At 40.7% G+C, this 21,143-nt stretch overlaps 1 protein-coding gene across 8 annotated transcripts in view; it reads right to left on the bottom strand.

The window, feature by feature from the left end:
- Positions 1-21,143, bottom strand: part of STXBP5L (syntaxin binding protein 5L) — a 451,068-nt gene that overhangs the window by 134,039 nt on the left and 295,886 nt on the right. For all 8 annotated transcript variants that reach the window (XM_043512693.1, XM_043512690.1, XM_038378599.2 and 5 more), the window contains exons 7-11: positions 15,342-15,425; positions 7,819-7,942; positions 7,146-7,224; positions 3,264-3,418; positions 922-994 (exon numbers count right to left, since the gene is read on the bottom strand). In XM_043512693.1, coding sequence (XP_043368628.1) covers positions 922-994; positions 3,264-3,418; positions 7,146-7,224; positions 7,819-7,942; positions 15,342-15,425 — 515 coding nt within the window. The remainder of the gene's footprint in view (positions 1-921; positions 995-3,263; positions 3,419-7,145; positions 7,225-7,818; positions 7,943-15,341; positions 15,426-21,143) is intronic.

Here is a 21,143-nt window from a genome sequence, read left to right as displayed (position 1 = left end):
ATGGGACGTGAGTCTTTCTAAGACAATGGAGGCAACTGGAGTGCCCATCACTGAGAAGGGAATAGACTGGTGACTGATCTGGCAGGGCTTGAATCCTGGGGCATATTCTGCAAGAAAAGTCACCAGTCGAGAAGGCCAGAGAGGAAAAAGGGGGCATCAAAGAAAAAGGGGGGAAGAAGTGGAGGGAGACCCCCCTTTAAAGCATAAATTAACAGCAAAAAAACTAAAACTACATATGAAATGAAAATTAAGGATAAAAATGTGGCAGAAGAATAACTGCGTTAGCTAGATAGTAGATGCCTCAAAACTCCATTGCTAACTGCAGGTGGTTGAGAAGGAACTGGAGTGACCTGGGTCCACTCCTCCCTATATGCCCTTATACTGGAGCATATGAAGGCATACAGTGTAGGTGCAGACCTGCAGGCACTAGTAACAGAAAAATCTTTGATTGAGAGTACATGGGTGCACACACATCCTCACCTAGAGCACCCATAGGGACAATAATCCAAAGAAGAAGGCCTGATTCTGATTTCACTTCCACCAGGTTTTACACTGCTGTAACTGAATTGACTTACATAGAAAAATCAGACAAATGAATATATGCTTGCCTAGTGAAATATTGTGGAACAGGCCTGTCAGTGTTGATTGGAGAGGAGAAAGAATGAGTATTATTAGAATTCCAGGCTCGGATGCGCTGAAGATATTAATAATTTTGGAGCATCTACCATGTGTGGACAGAAGATATTACCTTAGAAAAATGGGAAAACCTGCTGGCCTATATTATCCTAGGGTAAAATTGCCTCCAGTGAATGTAAAGTTTTTACATCACCAAAATAAAAAAGAAAAGTTTGAATAGGCTTTCAACATTATCAGCTATATATTTATGAAGCAGGAACAGTTTCATATAGACTTTGTACTTACTTGCTTTGTGTTAGGTCAACAACAATGAGATCTTTTTCCAATAGTACAACTACAGCATAGGGTTCTTGAAATTCTAAAAGTGAGGAATCAAGCACAAAAAACATGCAGAGCTTTCCTGTTAAGCCTTTTAACCAAGATAGCCAAATTATATAATCCTCTCCTGAACAATTATTGTATTTTAAATAAATTATTTGAGATAGAAGTCTGAATAATAACTAAAGACAGATTTGCCAATTAGAAAGCATTGCATTTGATTAGAGTCAGACAGTGACGTAGATGGCCCACAATGACAAGTAGCTCTGGCGACGTAATTGTTGATAAACATATATGGCAAAAATAGCATGGTATAATTATAGCATGCAAACATGGTGTTGAATGAAAAGTAAAGGAGTGGAGTAGATGACATCTGAAGGCAGCTGGGTATGTTACTCTATCACTTGAATCTAATCATCACACACAGGGAGGTACCCTTGTTATAGACCTTGTGATCACAGACTGCAAAGGTTTAATGGGTATTAGAGTTTTTCTGTGGGCAGTGATTGTCCAAAGCTACATTCCACCAACTCCTTGAGATGCACAGTCCACCAACTCCCAATAGTGCACAGCTGTAATCTCAAATGCAAAAAGTTCACTAGATTCATTATTTTAAAATGTGAATTGGGGAGAGTTAATGAGGAGACAAAGATAACAAAGGTACACTCTGGAGGTGAAGAAAGAGATGCAGTTGTACTGCAAACAGAGTTGGGGAGGAATAGCGTGTAATGGGCTGAAAAGGAAGACAAAGATTTAAACTGCCTCCTCCCCTCCTAAATATCAAGCTGCCATTTGCAGTGTAGACTGTGGTCTTCCAACCACTCTTATACCACTTTCCTTTGTAAAAGTGAATTTTTATCTAAGTTGCCAATCACCTTGGTATCCAAATTATGATGTTCCAAGTTTGGGGTTTTTTAACAGAAATGAGTTCCAGATAATAAAGGGAAACAAAGTAGGAAAGAAAGAAAAAAGTTAATACAGTAAATATAAGGCATTATTTATATACTGGGAAGTATTTTTCATAATTAAAACATGCATTGCATAAATTGGTTTATATAGCAATATTATTGTTATGATTTTGTTGTGAGACTGCTGGACGCATCTACTATTTTGTGATCAATTCAGGTGCAGTAGCTCTCTCTCTCACACATGGTGTACCAGGTTGAACTCTTCAGATGGTTGAAGGCACAAGGCTGAATGAACCTGAGGAATGCATCAACTAATGCTCTTCCCTTTGTGGTTTACTATTAATGCACATCCTGTGGTAGCATATTGACACACTGGATTATGAACAATACAGGCTAACATAAAATAAAAATGTACTACTGTGTAAATCAGTAAAAGAATCCATAATATGGAAGCACCACTAAGTTTAACATAGTGAATTGGCAGCCCAGATGCATTAATTCAATTATTGAAGCTTCCATTCACTAGACATTGGAAATAAATATTTGCTTTATACTAATTCAAATTATTCAACAGGCTTTTTTAAAATTAATTTACGTGCTAAATGTTTCTTCTACATTTCTGCTCACCCTCTTTTATGCTGAAGATACCAGACTTAATTTCTTTTAGGTTTTTAGCTTTCCCTACCCCTCACCCTTCTTAGTCTTTTCTGTTAATTTAGTCCTCAATTTAGCAGCCCATCCCTGTTCAGCAGAGCAAAACATTTCAGCACATTCTTAATTAAGCTTGTGCTTAAGTGCTTTGCTCAAAAGGGATGGATTTAAGCACAAGCTTAACCACTTTGCTGATTTAAGGACTTAACGTTCATGAAAAGCACCAGAATTACAGCCATGAGATTACAAGGAGTATGGTGGCACCTTAAAGACTAACAGATTTATTTGGGCATAAGCTTTCGTGGGTAAAACACCTCTTCTTCAGATGCATGGAGTGAAAATTACAGATGCAGGCATTATATAATGACCAAGCCATGAGACTTAAGCTCTCCATTTATTTCTGAGTAGTGGCAATGTAAGCTTCCTGATCAGTGTGCGTCAACTGTGACTTGGAGCTCCCCTTTCCCCCCATTCCCCACCTCCCCCCACAACACCATGGTAAGAGGGGAATTCAGCCCATTCATTTCTTGATCTTTCTGCTGAGACTGCAAACAAAGGGTCCAGTTGCTGTCAATTGTGGTGTTAGTTTTTGTAACATGGAGAACTGTCCTTCGGGAACTGAGATCCCCAACTTGTTTATCATGCTGTATGGACACTAAATTCTGTGATAAGACCACTTCATATAATTTTTTAATGAATAACATTTCTCTTCTTTGACAAAATTGTACTATTGTTGCTTCATACACTCACCATTTGGATATGGTGTTTCACAAAGAGTTAAAAAGTCAACTATAGGGTGATCCATTTCAAGCACCGTAATAGCTTTTCCATGTATGATGGTTAGACTTGGTCTTCGACAAGCTTTGTCATAGGATAGTCCACCAGAAAAGATTATAAATGGTTCACTGTGTCAAAAAACAAAAAGCAATAATAGATTATATAATCTCACATTTGTGTCATGCCTTTCATCCCATAGTGTTTAAAAAGAGAAAAAATGAAATTGTGGTGGTGGATTTGTATCACCTATACAGATGCAGATTTTGAAGGGTTTATTTTTGTGTGTGGAAATATTTTGAGAGACCCATAGCACTGAGAAAAGTAGGTTTATACATATACATATATTTTACATTAATTAAAAATAGGCCTTAAAATATCACATTTTGAATCTCATCATTTTCAGGTCCCTCTAAAAACTACCTTTTAAAAAGTTTTACATAATGAGATTTAGCTGTGTAAAAATACACAATTATTTTATCAATTAAAAGAAAAACCTTATCAGTATTTTTTAGTATAACTGAACATTTATGAACAATGAATAGCTTGTTATGTCATCTACTTCCATATTTGAAGCTGCATTTGGAAGTCTTTATGTGGGCTCTTGAGCTGTCTGAACACTTTCATAAAGATCCTGTCCTTGGTCATACTAGCCATTGTTTCGTTGAACATCCTCTTCTATAAAACAAGGATTTTTGTGGAAGTAACCAACTAATTCAACTGGACACTTTGACAGAGATCAGGTTTTTCATGAAAGGAGCATTGGTGTGTCAGAGATATTAGCTAAATCTATAAACTGGAGAATTAATACACAAAAATACTACAGTGTGTGTAAGTTAAGATTGATCTATACAGACATAACTAATGCAAAATCTCAAAACCAAAAGACGTTAAAAACATCCAGCAGTCCATACTCCTTCCATCCAGAGACAGACCCCTCACCACTAGCACAATCACTTCAGACAACAAACTTAATTCTACCCAAGTAGAGGTGCCAGTCTTCCTGCACCCTCTTCCCCAAACTTGAGTGTATGTGATTTCATATAGCTGTATATAGATCTGGGGGAAAGTGAGTCTGTTCTGTTTGCGTGTGGTGGTGGGTTGTCTACACCTAAAACATCAAAGTAATTCAAATGTAACTGAAAAGCTCTCATGGAAAGAAAGGGAAAGAAACTTGAACTCTGGAAAGCTGCAATGCTGAAGGTTCTCAGTCTTCCATTACTAAGATATTTTATACAGAAATGTTGAATACAGAAGAAATACCACCTTTCTACTCCTACTTGGTATTGACCCGCTTAGCCATCCAAGGATTGCATTTCTGTAATACAACAGACCATTGGATACCTTAAGGAGACAGGATATCAGACTAAATGGACTACTGGTCTGTTCCAGTATAATGAGGAGATAGAACAGTGGACTAAATAAACAATGGTCTGTTCAGGTCTGGCAGAGAGAAAGCATACTAGCCTTGATAAGCACCAGAGAAAGGCCTATATATAAATAATAAATTGGACTTTCCTGGTGTGATAATTCCTAATTTCCTATAAAGAAGAACAAATGCAGCTTTGTATGTTGTAAAAGACTCTAAATATTAAATACCTAGAAACCTCCCAGCAAAATTTTTGAATTAAAATATTAAAAGATGCAATTTCTACTGTTAAACTATATAGTCTTTACAGAGTTCAAAACCCTTTTAAAGATCTTTTCAATGCATCGACAAATACTTTTATGTCATATTGTACCTTGTTTTGTAATATGTTACTTGTCATAACATTTCTGCCTCTACACAAATTAAACAGAATAACCGGTATAAGCTAAGCAGCTCAAACTCCAACTTATATAACTGGAATCTTGTATCTGTTAGTTTTGGATTCCAAAAAGATGTTGATAGATGAAAAATGTATTGCTGGGTTGCTAAAATAATTCATAATATAAGGAATAAAGCCAAAGATTTTGAAATAAAGTACATATGATATGATAATGTTTGCCTGCTTCTTTGTAACATAATAAATTTAAATAAAATAATTCTTTGTACACTGCAGTCTTAAAGTACTATAAAGCAATAGAAAGATGTATTTTCTGATTCCCAAATGTAACTTTTTTCTGTGAAACTTACGAAAAGAAAAATCATTGACCTATCTAGCAAATGCCTGGTTTTCATAATGTGGTGGAGAGGTGCGTCCTTCTGTCTCTACCCGTAGAGCTGCTCATTGCGTGCTGAGTCCACACTTAGATTCCAGTCCTAAGAATAGACCACATGGTGGCTCTGTGTGGGTAGCAGGGTAAGAGGCACATCACAACAACAACAACAATGCTGTGGATGAGGCTGACTCCACCACATTCCGTGCAGAAGGCATGAGATCTGTGCATAGAACTTGGGGCACAATCGGGCAGGCATTACAGAAATGCAAATACTTATATTATTTTGTCCCACTAGTCCTACATGTGATGTACTTAACAAGTGTATTTCAAAATTTGAAAAAACACTTGGACCTTCACATAAATTCTCACAAAGACAAAAACTTACATTTAAAATCTATTAAAGTTGCCTAAGGAGAGAGTTCTCCTCACCCACACAAACCCTTAAAAGTAGGAATTATCCAGCTAAAATATTCTTCTTTCTCCTTACCTCCACCAAACATCATATTCACCATTTTCACAGACAGATTTCTCCCTTCTATAAACAACTCCCTTACACTTTTATCATGTGTAGTAACACAACACACATATCCTAATTCCCATGATTACACTATAACACAAAACCTTAACTCCAACAACAACAACAACACATGTCTTTTAGACACTCCATACCAGAATATTGTGTTCTTCTCTGATGGTTAAGTCTAAGGTCAGAGTTAAAGTTCTGCATTATAATACAATTTTAGGAAATGTTGGGAGTTACTGTATATGCTGGAGGTGTGGGTTATTTTAAAGTGTTTTCTCTGTGGTCATTTCCTTTTTAAAAATTGTTTGTAGGAATATAGTGGAAAATATGACACATAGACCTTTTAAACCCCTTCTCAATCAGACTCCAATTCAGGAATGTATTTAAGCATGCAATAACTTTAAGCATATGCTTGAGTCCCAATGATTTAAATGGGACTTAAGTATATGTTTAAACATGTGCTTAAGTGATTTTCTGATTTAGAGCCCAATATTGTAATGTACATTTGCACATAGACTATTAATTGGGAAGATGACAAAGGAATATATTGAAAGTCAATTCAATGTTTTGCTTTTGCTGTTGTATACTAAATAAAAGAAACTAAATAATAAAATGAATATTATTTTCCTAAAAGAGGTGAAATACTGTATATAGTAGCAAGGATCAACCTCTGGAAGATTAAATGTGTATCAGAGATCTAAAAATGCATAGAAAAGGCCTAAAAAGCAGGGCAGTCCCATTTAATTTTATTTGCTATGTATTCTGTGATTCATTTACTTATTATTTTAAGAGCTGCATTTTAAAAAACAAATACATAATTTTAATAATTTTTAAACAGCATAAATTAGAAACAGCAGTCCATATCATTCTGATTCTTTACTGCAGACCATATCATTCTGAAGACACCTTTTGAAACTTGGTTTAAATGACTTCCTCAGCAGCGAAGGAAATCTATGGCCAAGGTAAGCAGCCTTGAACAATCCAGGTTTCTTGGGTCCTTTCCAATGATCTAACCATAAAACCATCATCCAGACCAAACAACATCTGATCATGTAATTACAGTCTGAATCATTCATCTATATGTCCAACAGTGCCTTGTAGAGAGAAGTATTCATTAGCAGCTCCATTTTACATAGAGTGTAGCCAAGCACATAGATTTGGCTTAATCTTTTCCTAAGGAGACAAAAACATACCTGCTTTTACATGTCTTGTATTCTACTTTAAGAATTGGTTTACAAGACTCAGGTTTTTTCCCATCTCTTTGAATTTTTCCTGTGGAAAGAAAGGAGGTATAAATCTTACTAAAACTTATAATTGCCACCACACTGGATAGTTCTATATATAGCACAATAATTGAACTTTAAAGTCATTGCAGATGGCAGAGTACTAATACCTATTTTCCACTGCAGTTTGGATATTAATTTTTCTGAAATAATTAGATTCCTTTTGCTCTTTTACTCAACATATTTTCTTTCTTCACAGCAAATTACCAAGATAACAAACTTCATGAAAACAGAGGTCCTATTGTCTTTTTAAATTTTGTTTTAAAACACATATGACCTTAAATGTTGTTTCCCAGAAGCAAAACAAATCAAAGATGGTCAGAGGCAGAGGGCATCAAACAAAAATCAGATACTTTGTGCTAAGACAGGCTTTTTTGAGGCCTCTGACGTAAAATGTAACATAGCTGCTAGTTGATTTTGAGAATATTCTGCAGATTAAGGAATATAGGAGCCTATTCAAGAAATGGCTACGAAGTAGGGACACAGGACCAGATAAAATGAACTAATCATAGATCTCTGTAAATAAAACCATCTTTTTCATTCCTTCCCTGCAATATGTTTTTTTTTAAAGCATCTTTCTTACCATGTGGGATTGTTATCTGAAATGGTCTGCTCGGACTTTTCAAGTTCCACAGAGTCAAGCTGCCATCAGAGTGACTGCACATGAACTGCTTCCCCTCATGATGCCAGTCAACAGAATGAATAGCCTAAAGAAATGGTAGTGAGAACAGACAGAAAAAGTCATTACAGAATACATGGTTCATATTAACTAATACGGCTACATTTTAATGTATGATTTGAGGTTATCCTTATCCAATGGCATCTCAGCAATTGGGTGTCTCTTATTTGTCTGCAATCCACCACCATCAGCACTCCTTTAAAGTACTTTCACTCAGATTGCTCATCTGATCAGACAAAAGAAGCACCTTCAACTGTACATGCTAACTTGAATGTGTAGTAACTTATCTTAGTGTATATCATTCTCCACATGCACAGAGAATTTTATCTGAACAGAATTAATCAGTTTTACTGAAAACACCAGAAACACCTGCAAGCTCAGGGCACTTGCTACAAGGACAGATTCCCAGGAGTACATAGGGTTGTGAGACACCACGCCCACCTGCCCTTAGCCTGCGGAAGTCTTGTTTGTGCCTCCTGTGGATCAGCTCCCTGAAATCATCAGCCTCTGGCAACACAAGCACTGTCTTCCAGGCCTCTGCAGGCCTCACCCTCTCTGTACAGGTTAGCGATAAACACACACCAATCTCTGGGTACTCTGAGTGTCCTTCTGGAGTGCCCAGCCCTGATCCAATGAACACTCCAGAATTCTCAGATCCTCTATTTTCAAAGGAATAATACATCCCAGCTTGCAAGATTCATTTTAGGATCCTCACTCACTTAACATGCACCATTTAGATACAGTGATAAGCTGCCAAAATCTTAACAACTGGTTCCCTCCTCACTCCATGAGGAGGTCGTGGCCTGCCCCCCCGGGACTCCTGCCCCATCCAACCCCCCGCGTTCCTTGATGTCCTCCTTCCCGGGACCCCTGCCCCATCCACGCCCCTCCCCTATCCCCTGACTGCCCTCAGAACTGGGCAGGAGGGTCTCGTGGATCACTGAAGTGGGTGCCCACCCCGCCCTGCCCCTAAGAGCCAGAGGGACCTGCCGGAGGGCGAGGTGGGAGTCCCGCCAGTACTTACCTGGGGCAGCTCCCAGGAAGCATCCAGCAGGTCCCTCTGGCTTCTAGGGGCGATGTAGTGTAGCTAGGGGGGGAACAGGGGGAGTGGCCACTCCCCCACTGATCACATTAAAAGTGGTGCCTTAGGCATTGACTCCCTGGGTGCTCCCCACGCACCCACCAGCAGCTCCCCACGCCCCGCATGGCCCCAGCTCACCTCCCGTCCGCCTCCTCCCCGAACACACCGCCCCGCTCTGCTTCTTTGCCCCCCACCCTCCCGGCTTCCCATGAATCAGCTGTTTGTGCGGGAAGCCTGGGAGGGCTGAGAAGCAAGGGCAGTTTCGCGCTCAGGCCCAGGGAGGCGGAGGTAGAGCAGAGGTGAACTGGGGCAGGGGGGCATGAGGAGGGCTGCCTGTGCTGCAGCAGGTAACCCGGAGGGGGGCGCGCAGGGGAACCGCTCCCCACCCCAGCTCACCTCCATCTCCCTGGGCCTGAGCGCGAAGCTGCCACTTGCTTCTAGCCCTCCCAGGCTTCCCGCACGAACAGTTGATTCATGGGAAACCGGGGGGAGAGGGGGCGGAGAAGCAGAGCAGGGTGGCACATTCAGGGTGGAGGTGAGCTGGGGCCAGGCGCGGGGTGGGGAGCTGCCGGTGGGTGCTCTGCACCCACCAAATTTTCCCTTTGGGTGCTCCAGCCCCGGAGCACCCATGGAGTCGGCACCTAAGGCACCACTTTTGGCCAGTTGTTAAATTTAGAAGCCCTTTTAGAACCGGTTCTAAAAGGGCTTCTAAATTTAACAACCGGTTCCAGCAAACTGGTGCGAACCAGCTCCAGCTCACCACTGTTTAGATATACATATAGTGAAAGCAAGAATAAGATTACTATCAAAGAACAGAGAGGTAAGTGATAGTGAGTGAGAATACTGGAAACAAATGGTACATATAAAACAAAATCGCAACACTCTTTCGAAAACTAAACTTAACTACCAAGGCATTCCTCTATCTTCGACAAGTTAGCTTATCCCAAGTCCTTTTCCCAGAATTTTCAACCAGGTTGGCCAGGTTGATCTTTCCATAAGATCAAGCCTGCTGGCAGCTTGTCCTAAAAGACTGAAGGAATAACTGGGGATTCAGCTGCACCTCAGACACAATTTCAAAAGTTCATTGTCTTACTCCTAACCAGGATAACTCCTACTGGTTTTGTTTTTTCTCTGCAACCTCAGCAATACATTGATTAGTATTTTGCTCAGACTGTAAATGGGTGTCCATTCTGAACTACACAATACTTAATTTGCACATGACCAGCCAGAGTGAGATAAGCATCTCTTTCCCTCCCTCCTCCCCCACCTGCCGGAGTATGTGGATTACCTTATGGTGACCGGTCCTAACTCACAGAGTTGGAGAACATGAGTTTTAGTATATATGCATAACTCTTCACATATTTTCTGAACATATATCTCACAATAATGATGATGATCAGTGTGAAACAGGCTTTCATTAGAGACCTTATATGATGTTCTTTGGTGGACTGGTATCTACAGGGGACTCCTGTAACCCTTACTTACCCTGTTCCCTCTGCCAGTAGGGATCAAGAGGTTCTTAGGTAACAAATTCAGATTGCGCATAGTGGGCTAGCACAGAGCTGGTGCTTTGATCTTCATTCCATTTGCTCTGCCTTCTCTGGTTTCACAATGAGGAGACTAGGTGGAAGCCAGATCAGAGCTCCTGCTTTCCCTGTCTGCTTTAGACCTTGGGAGACGTAGGGGTGTATGTGTGTGTGTGGAAGAGAGAGGAATCTCCCATTGCCCCTCCCACAGGTCTGAGGTGAGGAGAAGAACATTCTAGTAGACTCTTCTAGTGAGGTGGCATACTGCTGATGTGTGCGTGGGCACGGGGGAGAGAGCTAATGGCTGGATGAATGGACTAGAAGGTGGATAGAAAGCTGGCTAGATCGTTGGGCTCAACGGGTAGTGATTAATGGCTCCATGTCTAGTTGGCAGCCAGTATCAAGCAGAGTCCCCCAAGGGTCAGTCCTGGGGCTGGTTTTGTTCAATATCTTCATTAATGATCTGGAGGATGGTGCGGACTGCACCCTCAACAAGTTTGCAGATGACACTAAACTGGGAGGAGTGGTAGATATGCTGGAGGGTAGGGATAGGATACAGAGGGACCGAGACAAATTAGACGATTGGGCCAAAAGAAATCTGATGAGGTTCAACAAGGACTAGTGCAGAGTCCTGCACTTAGGATGGAAGAATCCCATGCACTGCTACGATGAGAAGCTGGATGAGAGTCAACAGTGTGCCCTTGTTGCCAAGAAGGCTAACGGCATTTTGGGCTCTATAAGTAGGGGCATTGCCAGCAGATTGAGGGACATGATCGTTCCCCTCTATTCGACATTGGTGAGGCCTCATCTGGAGTACTGTGTCCAGGTTTGGGCCCCACATTACAAGAAAGATGTGGAAAAACTGGAAAGCGTCCATTGGAGGGCAACAAAAATGATTAGGGGACTGGAACACATGACTTGTGAGGAGAGGCTGAGGGAACTGGGTTGTTTAGTTTGCAGAAGAGAAGAATGAGAGGAGATTTGATAGCTGCTTTCAACTACCTGAAAGGGGGTTCCAAAGAGGATGGATCTAGACTGTTCTCCATGGTAGCAGATGACAGAACAAGGAGTAATGGTCTCAAGTTGCAGTGGGGGAGGTTTAGGTGTAGGAAAAACTTTTTCACTAGGAGGGTGGTGAAGCACTGGATTACCTGGTGAATGCGTTACCTAGAGAGGTGGTGGAATCTCCTGCCTTTGAGGTTTTTAAGGTCAGACTTGACAAAGCCCTGGCTGGGATGATTCAGTTGGGGATTGGTCCTGCTTTGAGCAGGGGTTTGGACTAGATGACCTCCTGAGGTCCCTTCCAACCCTGATATTCTATGATTCTATATGATTCTAAGAGGCTAACATATCAAAAGCATTGGGAAATGTATTAATGTGGTACTGACACAAATAGCTTATGACAGCAATCAGAACCCCAATTATACATTCCCAGAATACCACATATGGAAAAGGGACCAAGACCTAAGTAAATTTGGTCACAGTATGTATACTTATGAAAAAGAGAGTATAAAACCTGATGCATAAATGTTCATATGGGACACCAAGAGTGACTGAGTAGGCAGCAGACCAAAACGTCATTTCCTCTTGCAGTGTGCTCCACTGACTGTTTCTTCCACCTTTGATTCTAATGGCTTGCATTAGGTTCCAAGAATGTCAATACTGTGGGATTGCTTTAAGTATGCATGGGACAGGGGGTCATTTTGCTATAGTTTTCTTACTCTCCTATTTTCCTGTTATTTCAGTTATACTTGTCGTACTAACTGAAGCTCAAAGTCTTGGGGTGTGCTTCACCAATCTGAGTAAAGAACCTGTTATTTGTAGTAAGTACATTTGCACCCCATTCACATATTAATCATTTTGCCCTATATTCAATAATTTAGCGATATACAAAATTTAATTTCCTATTTTGTTAAACTTAATTCTTAAAATTAAGTAAAATTCATTTGTCTCAATGCATTGGCTACAGAATAAAAAAACATGTTAAAATATCTAATAACTGATGGATGACTAATTCAATGGAACAGAATGACATTTTCAGCTGTGGCACTTCGTACAAGTTGAAAACATACTGTAAAGATGCGTTAAGGGAAAGCCAAATGTGTACTGAAAAGATTAAATAGGTATACAATAGAAAGAGAAAATGAATGCACAGAAAGTAAGAAGCCAAGTATGTTGCTTGAATAATGAGATGATGACTCCATGAGGCAAGGGTGTGAAAATGAAATGACAACAAAAGGATGCAGTTTGGAAGGAAGATGGTAAAGAAAAGATGAAAATTAATGTGTGAACCATTAGAAATAAAAGAATAAGGAAGAAAAATAAGAATCAGAACCACCATACAACTGAATATGATAATGTAAGAATATGCCATATCAACCCAAATATGGAGTGAAAAGAATTATGGCATCGAATTTTTGCATAGAAAATAATTAAAAGCTAAAGAAGCCCAGAAATGTAGAAAATCCAAAAGGAGCAAGTGACATCCATGAAAGGAGGAACCTGTAGAGATGACAGTCTCTTGTCAAGCATCTCGTACAGGTCACTGCCAGAAACCAGACTAGATGGACCACACGTCAATTTGATGACACAATTCCTACATTCCTAAGTTTGGCTTTGTGGAACTAAACTATGAAAGCATCGACAGAAAAATGATCCAACTATTTTCACCAATAGGAGTCTGGTTTTCTAATATACCTCATACCTGAAGGGTCTGTTCTTTTTCTGACAGTTTGGCAACACCTGGATGGATTGTCATGCTGTAGAGGGGCCCCGCTCCGGCCCTGAAAGGGTTAAAAGCCAGCCCTTGGAGAGGGCTGGGGCTGAGAGCCAATAAGAAGAGGCTGGGAGGCAGCCAATCAGGGCCAGGCTGGGCCCTATAAAAGAGCTGCCAGGGCCATAAGGCAAACAGTCTCTCTCTAGCCTTGAAGAGAGGTTCACTCCAGCCTTGGAGTGGGAAGGACCTAGCTGCCTGGGAGCACAAGGTACCTGGAGCAGAGCAGAGCAGAGCAGAGCAGAGCAGTGCTGGGGAACGGCAGACATAGCTGGGAAGCTCTGGCCTGGCAACTCCCCAGGCTAAGGCCCAAGGAGGTACTGGGGCCGCAGAGGTGCAGCCCAGGGATAGGCAGAGGCAGCTGGTCCAACCCCCTTGCCAGTGATGAGTGGCCATTACAGACTGCAGTTTGCCCCAGAGAAAGGGGGCTAGATGATGACTGGCAGTTGCCACTGAGGCAAGGTGAGCGTAGGGGGAGGGGGTTCCCCTGGGAGGGGAGATCCATAGAGTGGGGGTACTGCTGCGGGGCAGAACCCCAAGGTAAAGGGCATCGGGGTCCAGGAGGGACATGGGGGCCTGAGGCAGGCTAGACACCAGCCAGCAGGGAGCGCTCTGAGGGCTGGAAAAGAGCTAATTCCCGAGGCAACCAGCAGGAGGCGACACGACGATGAGTGCTCGATCTGCTACGTATGCCAATAAAGTCTCACCGAATTGAGCTGAATTGACACAGAGTGCTCATCTGCAAATGGAAATGTTGATTTGCACTCAATTCTTCTGCCCATCAGAAGGGAGTACAGTTTCCTCGCCCATCTCTGCCTAATGACCCAGAAGACACTGAACTATTACCTATGTGCTAACAGGGAGATGGCTCTCAGGCTGATCCAATGCCACCGTCTTCAGGGAACAAGAATCTTAGATCTTGTGGGATTTCTGTCCACCTCACACTAAGGAATACAAGACCCAGGGATAAGACTCCTGCCCAGACAATTTTTAGAGTTGGGAACCCTCCCCGCAACTATTTAGGTATTCTTCATACATTTAAAAAAAAAAAAGGGAGGAGGGGTGGAAAAAACAATTCCTACATGGATGTCCTCCCAGAAATCTCCTTTTATCTCTTTCTGTTACCCAGGAGCTGTATTTGTATTTCTCTGAGTTGGGTTATCCAGTCAATTTGTGTTTTGCTGAATGCCATGTACATATGAAACATTCTCTAAATCATTCGTATTTTTAAAAAGAATTCTGTGGAACACAAGAACTGAATCTTCATCTCATTTTCCAACTTAGTTACAAATTGAAAGAAATAGTGGTCTGTTAGATATGTAAGAATATTACATACTGAAACCAACTGCTACTCAGCCTCTGGGTCTTTGTGTAATATATAAAACCTATTTAATAACTTGCCTTTGATATTAACTAATGAAGTAGAAATATCCAGTAATGATAACAATCCAGTGTACTTCCTAAATACACTTGTAACTAGAGCTGAAACTTTTCTTAGGCAAAAATGTAGATGTGACAAAACCAAAAAATTCTCATCAGTTACACTAAATTGTTCATGTTTTAAAAAAAGCAAAAGAAATTCCAAAAAAGTCAAAATGAAATGTTGCAATTTTTCAGTTTGAGATTCTTTTGTTTAGAAATTTCCTTCCATTGTATTTTTAAAAATTTTTGATCCAAAACTATTTTAAAAATTTTTTCGGAATGAAAACCAGTGAAACCAAAAAATCAGTTATTCACACAGCTCTTGTTGTATACATGCATGCTCGGTGTGGTGCTCTGTCCCCCTCTAGTGGTAAGTAGACCACACAGAGGATGATGAGTCTGCTCCAGCACTGGCTAGAGAGCTGGGTCTTTTAGCTCAAGCAGTAACGGCACATGCATTCAGACTTGGAGATCCCAGGTTTTGACACCTACTGCCAAGGGGGCATGGCTTTAAGTACTATAGTATATTGCATTTCCAAAACTAACAGTGTCTTTCAGATATATCTTCTGCTTCTTAAAATACTACTGAATTGTCCTTTACTCTGAATGAGTGGGAACTACTTACCTCATCATAATAAACTCTCAAGTCTGCTCTTTTTGATCGCAAGTCCCAGAGTACTACTGTCCCATTTTCATAGCCTATTAATAGCTGGGAAGAAAAAGAAACATGTTTATCTTCTCAACTCTAAAATACATTAAAATATTTACACAGTCTATGATTTTGTATTTTTTTTTCTGACTCTGATCATCCTTGGGAAGTTCACCTGGATATTGATGAGCTTGACAAAGTTTGCCTGGCCACTAGTTCAGGTACATTCAGTCCTGATATATATATATATATATATATATATATATATATATATATATATATATATATATATATATATTTGAAATCAATATATTTGAAAATGTAGAAAACATCCACAAATATTTAAATAAATGGTGTTCTTTTATTAACAGTGCAATTAATCATGATTAATTTTTTTCCTTTCCTTCCTTGAAAGCCCTACTTAGGACATAACCTATAAAGTGATGAGGGTACCTCTGCGCCACATACAATTCACTCTGTTATTCCATGTGGCAGCCAATAATCTAAGTGTCACTATGTAATAAGGTAGCATGTCTACATAGAAATCCTCCTATGTCCAGTTCAAGAAATTATAGCAACAACAAGAAAAGAGAAAAAGGTTAGTTAAATGGCATATGTCTGAACGCAATTTTGAAACGAATGTTCTGTGATGCACTTTATCCATGAAGAAGAGAAGGTGGAGAGGCTGGCAGAGTTACAGTACTTTTGGTACCCTGTGAACTTCCATACTTTGTAATGTTTGCATGTTTTGGAATGTTATTTGTCATTTTTAATGTTTATTTATTTGTTTTACAAGATTATATTTAAGTTACTTGTAACATGACTCTGAATTTCTTAGTTTTCTAATAATTATCATAGATTGTAAGGCCAGAAGGGATCATTATGATCATCTAGTCCAGGGGTTCCCAAATTTGGTTCACGGCTTGTTCGAGGTAAGCCCCTTGTGGGCCATGAGACACTTCGTTTACCTGAGCGTCCGCAGGTCTGCCCTTTCCCCCACCACTTCCAGTGTTGAACCACACCACTTCTTAATTGATTATAGGACTTTACCAGTGCTTAATTTGTAATGAAAGAGGTGCCGGGGCACAATTTTTTTACATTCATAACCGATGCAGCAAGCCCAGAGGTGCCAGGGTTATGAACTGCCAAGACTAGAGGTACAGGGGCTCAGCCCTGGCACAGATTAAGCACTGGACTTTACCCTGTGGTTATGAAGTTTCTTTTTCTTGCATAAAGGAAGGTTTTCAAAAGCCTTTTGAAAGTCTAAAATAAATGAATCAATCAATCAATCACCACATCATTTGGATAACTTTTTCAAATAATTCTATGTGGTTAGATAATTTATTCCTACAGAAATCATGACAGTTCACCAATATCACATTATACTCATTTAGTGTAGGAGATCCTAAATTTTAATTATTTTCACCACTATTTTTCCCAGTACTAAGGAAAGGGTCATCCCAGTTTATAATTCCCAGAATAATAATATATTTCATTTTTTAAATGCTGGGTGTACAACTGACTATCTTCCAGTCCTCTAGTACAGCATTTATTTAGATTTTTTCCATCACCTATTTTAGGCTCTAGGCACTTCACATTATTAAAAATACAAAGTTCAATATAAAATCTAAAAAATACCATATGCTTTGCTTAATTAATGGACTATCCCATAGTAACAGCATCAACTGGCCATCCATATCCCAACAACCCAACACCCAAATCAGAAATGCACACTTAGACCCCACTAGACCATCAATCCCACTTTATCCCAAATGCACGCAACATGGGTTTTTAGGAGTAAACAACATATTTTTGTCAATAGTTAATCTACTTCATTACTTGTTTCAGTATAATCACATTAATATCATTTAAACCCATTTAAGGCTGGGTCTAAATTACACACCATTACAGGCCTTATTACTTTTTATTTAAATGATCTCAGTTTAGTTTTTAACTAAACTTCGACTTTCAGTGGGAGTTGGGCACCTAGCTGCCATCTATGTCTTTTAAAAATCTCCCTGTAAAAATCCAAATTCTTTTGAAGTTGGTTTTGTGCTTTGCCTATGAGAACAAATATAGTGTGTTCATTCTGGTTATGTTCACTTTCTCCTTTCTCCAAGCTCTGCAACCCCTTCTAGTCCTCTCCACTTTCCACACCATACCACATATGAAGTTGGTATGAAATAGCATAAAAGCAACTTTATTTAAGGAAAATACTGATTTTTTGGTAAGTCAAATGGAGAAGACAAAGTCTATTATTCTTTTTGAATTATGGCATAACTTTGGGACAAATGTCTACATTGTATAATACTCACTTATAGAATCACAGGGATTTATCGACACACTGTAAATACCAAGTCCTGCATGCACAGGTAGGGCTGAGTTTCCTGCTAAATCCCTCAGAACACATGCAATTACACAATAACATGCAAGACAACAACTTAATATCACCATAAAGATACATCACCATCCATTGGTGGTGATATTGTCTACACTGATCATTAAAATTTTTCCCCCTCTAACGGAATACGAATTTAAAACAGAAACTCCTATGATTCCAGGCAGTCTGCCATCCCCACAGGTTCCATGTTGATCTGCCCACTCAATTCCTATATTCATGGAGACATCACTCATAATTTGATTTAGCTTATTAGTGAATGCAGAGTTCATGTCCTCAGGTTATACCTATCTGTTGTAGACAGACTGTCTGAGGACTGCAGTCTGTTGCGATTCTGAGGATACCTTGGGAATTCCGCCTTCAAAACTGGTTTCCCTTTACGAGACACAGAAACATGCGGAGGTACCTCCAAATCCTCCTCTGCATTTCTCTGGGATGTTTGTTGAACATCCTCAGTGTTTGCCCCCCCCTTTCAATGAATCTGTGCACCAGTTCTCGATGCACTATAAAGGAGCAAGCTCTTGCTTTTAGTATCAGCAAAGATAAGGTGTTTAATTTTTAAATTGCTGTGTAAGGTCCCCTCCAAAAAGGACTATAGGATTTTTTCAAGGCTGCTTTTTCCTGTTGCATAGCTACACCTTCCCTCCTTCCTGTGGATGGCCACATAATTCTCCTTTTTCCTGGTATCTTAGGCCTGACATGCTCATTTCTGGCACATCTGTTCCTCTACCTTTTGAAATTCTGTCCTCAGGCCACCGATATAAGTCTTTGCTCTCTCTCTCACCCACAGGTGCCGGCTTCCTCTGGGCCCTGGGGGTGCTCCACCCACGGCCCTGCCGCCACCTGACCCCTTCTGCCAAGTCCCTACCCCGTCTCTTCCTGCCCCTACCCCACCCCGAAACCATTTCCCCGTCTCTCCTGCCCCATCCTCCAAGCACACTGCACTCTTGCTCCTCTCACCACCCCACAGCCTTCTGCATGCTGTGAAACAGCTGACTGCAGTGGGCAGGAGACATTGGGAGGAAGGGGGAGGGGTTGATCAGCAGGGCTGCCGGCGGGCAGGAGGCACTGGAAGGGGGGGGAGGAGCTGGCTGCTAGTGGGTGCTAAGCACCCACTGATTTTTTTCCGTGGATGCTCCAGCCCTAGAGCACCCATGGAGACAGCACCTATGTTCTCACCTGTGAAGGTGCAGGGGGCCTTATCAGTTCTTGTTGCCACAACATGAAGTCCCAGGGAAGCATGGATTTGTGGAGTCCATAAACAATCTCGCAAGGGAAGTAATAGATAGTTGAATGCTGGCTGGTGTTTTATGCAAAGATAACAAAAGTTGTTGTAGATGATCTCGTTGGTCTTCACTAACTAATACTCTAAGCATAGAACCAATGGTGCAGTTTGCTCTCTCTACTCCCACCTTAATTGCAGAGTGGGCTACACTGGTCCTCATCTTAGTTACCTGGAGTTGCTAGCTGGCAAACCTTGTATAATAACTGTGATTCAAATTCTTTCCCCTGATCATTGCAGATGCAGCTTGGTTGGCCAAACTGCAACACTACATGTTTCATCAATGCAGCCGTAACTTTATCAGTCCTTTTATCCTTCAGGGACTTCTCCCTCACATACTTTGGGTAAGTGTCATAGACTGTCAGCAAATACTGATTTCCAGTTGGTGTTTCTGGTAGTGGGCCTTTCAAGTCAATCTGTATGACCCCACAGGGCTTACGAGGTTGGGGCATTCCCACTTCTCTCTTTGCAGGTGCTTTCCTTTCTTGACAGGTAAGAGAGAGGAAAGTAACTAGTCTTTAACATCTGCAGCCATGCCTAACCAACAAATTTGTTGGATTCTCGGCTCAGTCTCTTTTCATACCTCAGGTAACCTGGTGCTTCGTTATCATTGAAGACACTCCAATACTGTTCTCTGAAAGCTTGCTGGCAAGACAACCCTGTTACCTTCTGTGTCCCTAGGCACCCTTGTATTCACACCTGACATACTACTGCAATAATTTGTGTACAAAATATGCATTATGAAGTGATATTTGAAAACTAACAACACACTGGACAATAGTATCATTGTAAAATATATATAACAATGCTCTATGTGGAATTATGAGTACTTGCTCATATTATACTTTAAAGTTTGTGACCTAGACTATGTCTACACTAGCACTTTTGTCAGTCAGTGAAAAAAACACCCTCCTGACCGTCATAAGTTTTACCGACAAAAGTGCTGGTGTGGACAGCGCTATGCTGGTGGGAGATACTCTCCTGACAACATAGCTACCACAGCTCGTTGGAGATGGTTAATTATCCTGACAGGAGAGCTCTCTTCCATCAGATCAGAGTGGCTACACAGGAGCTCGTACAGCAGCGCAGCTACAGTGATACAGCTGTGCCGCTGTAAGGACTGTAGTGTAGACATAGCCTAAAAGGAGTTTAAATCAGGCATGTCAGGGGAGTTGATTAACAGGTTTTTTTCCAGAAAAAGGAAAGCAGCTGGCACCCCAAACCATGTATGGCCCAAATTCATTTATGTCAGAGATTGCAGCAGGAAGAGATAATTTGCATAGTAGCTACCATCAGCAGAGAGGAACCAGCAGACAAACCAGAAGCCTTATCTTCCACGTCTCATGGCTCCTTTGCTCAGCATGAAATAATTAACTTTACCTGGGAGTACCCATCAAAGAATACATTTCAAAGGTTCACTGAACTATAATGAGAGGGAAGCGAATCCTAAGTTAACCTTCTTTTTAAGGAGACTAAGAAACCAAGCAGTTTGATCTCTGTGATGGATCCTGGCCAATAAAAAGATGGAAAGAAGACTATGGCTGAGAGAAAAACCATCTTGAACAAAAAATGTATTTTACTAAATTAAGTTTTAGATCTTTAGATGCCTGTTTTCACTTTTAACTATTTGTAAGGATCTCTAATGTCTTTTACCTGGTATAACTTAATCCATGCTCTTTTGTTAATAAACTTGTTTTGCTTTCATTATAAATGATGAGTTCTGGATAAGTTCAGTAAAGTGTGTGCTTCTATTTAGCTGACAGGTTAGAATGTTACTGCCTCTGTAGAGGCAGCAAGCCTAATACTTTTTCTGTGAGGATCCAATGAGAGAGACAGGATCTTGCATGAGGATGATTTTGGGGCAAATTCAACGCTGGAAGGCTACTAATGTCAGCCTCTGAGGAGGATCCAAGTTGGACATAGCCATGGTGAGGCTTGTGGGCCACTGGCAGGTTGTTGGGGGTCAGAGCTCTGAACTAATGCTGCATAGCCATAAGATACCGCGGGTTACAAGGCTGATGTTGACTGAATCCTTTACTGGCCTGGGTGAACCCCAAAACATCACCTTAGCATAGTTGGCAGGATTTACACACAGTTT

This window comes from Dermochelys coriacea, chromosome 1, assembly GCF_009764565.3.
Source record: "Dermochelys coriacea isolate rDerCor1 chromosome 1, rDerCor1.pri.v4, whole genome shotgun sequence".
Taxonomy (NCBI): Eukaryota; Metazoa; Chordata; order Testudines; family Dermochelyidae; genus Dermochelys; species Dermochelys coriacea.
Note: the sequence above shows the minus strand (reverse complement) of the source record. Positions and strands in the feature narration are given on the sequence as shown.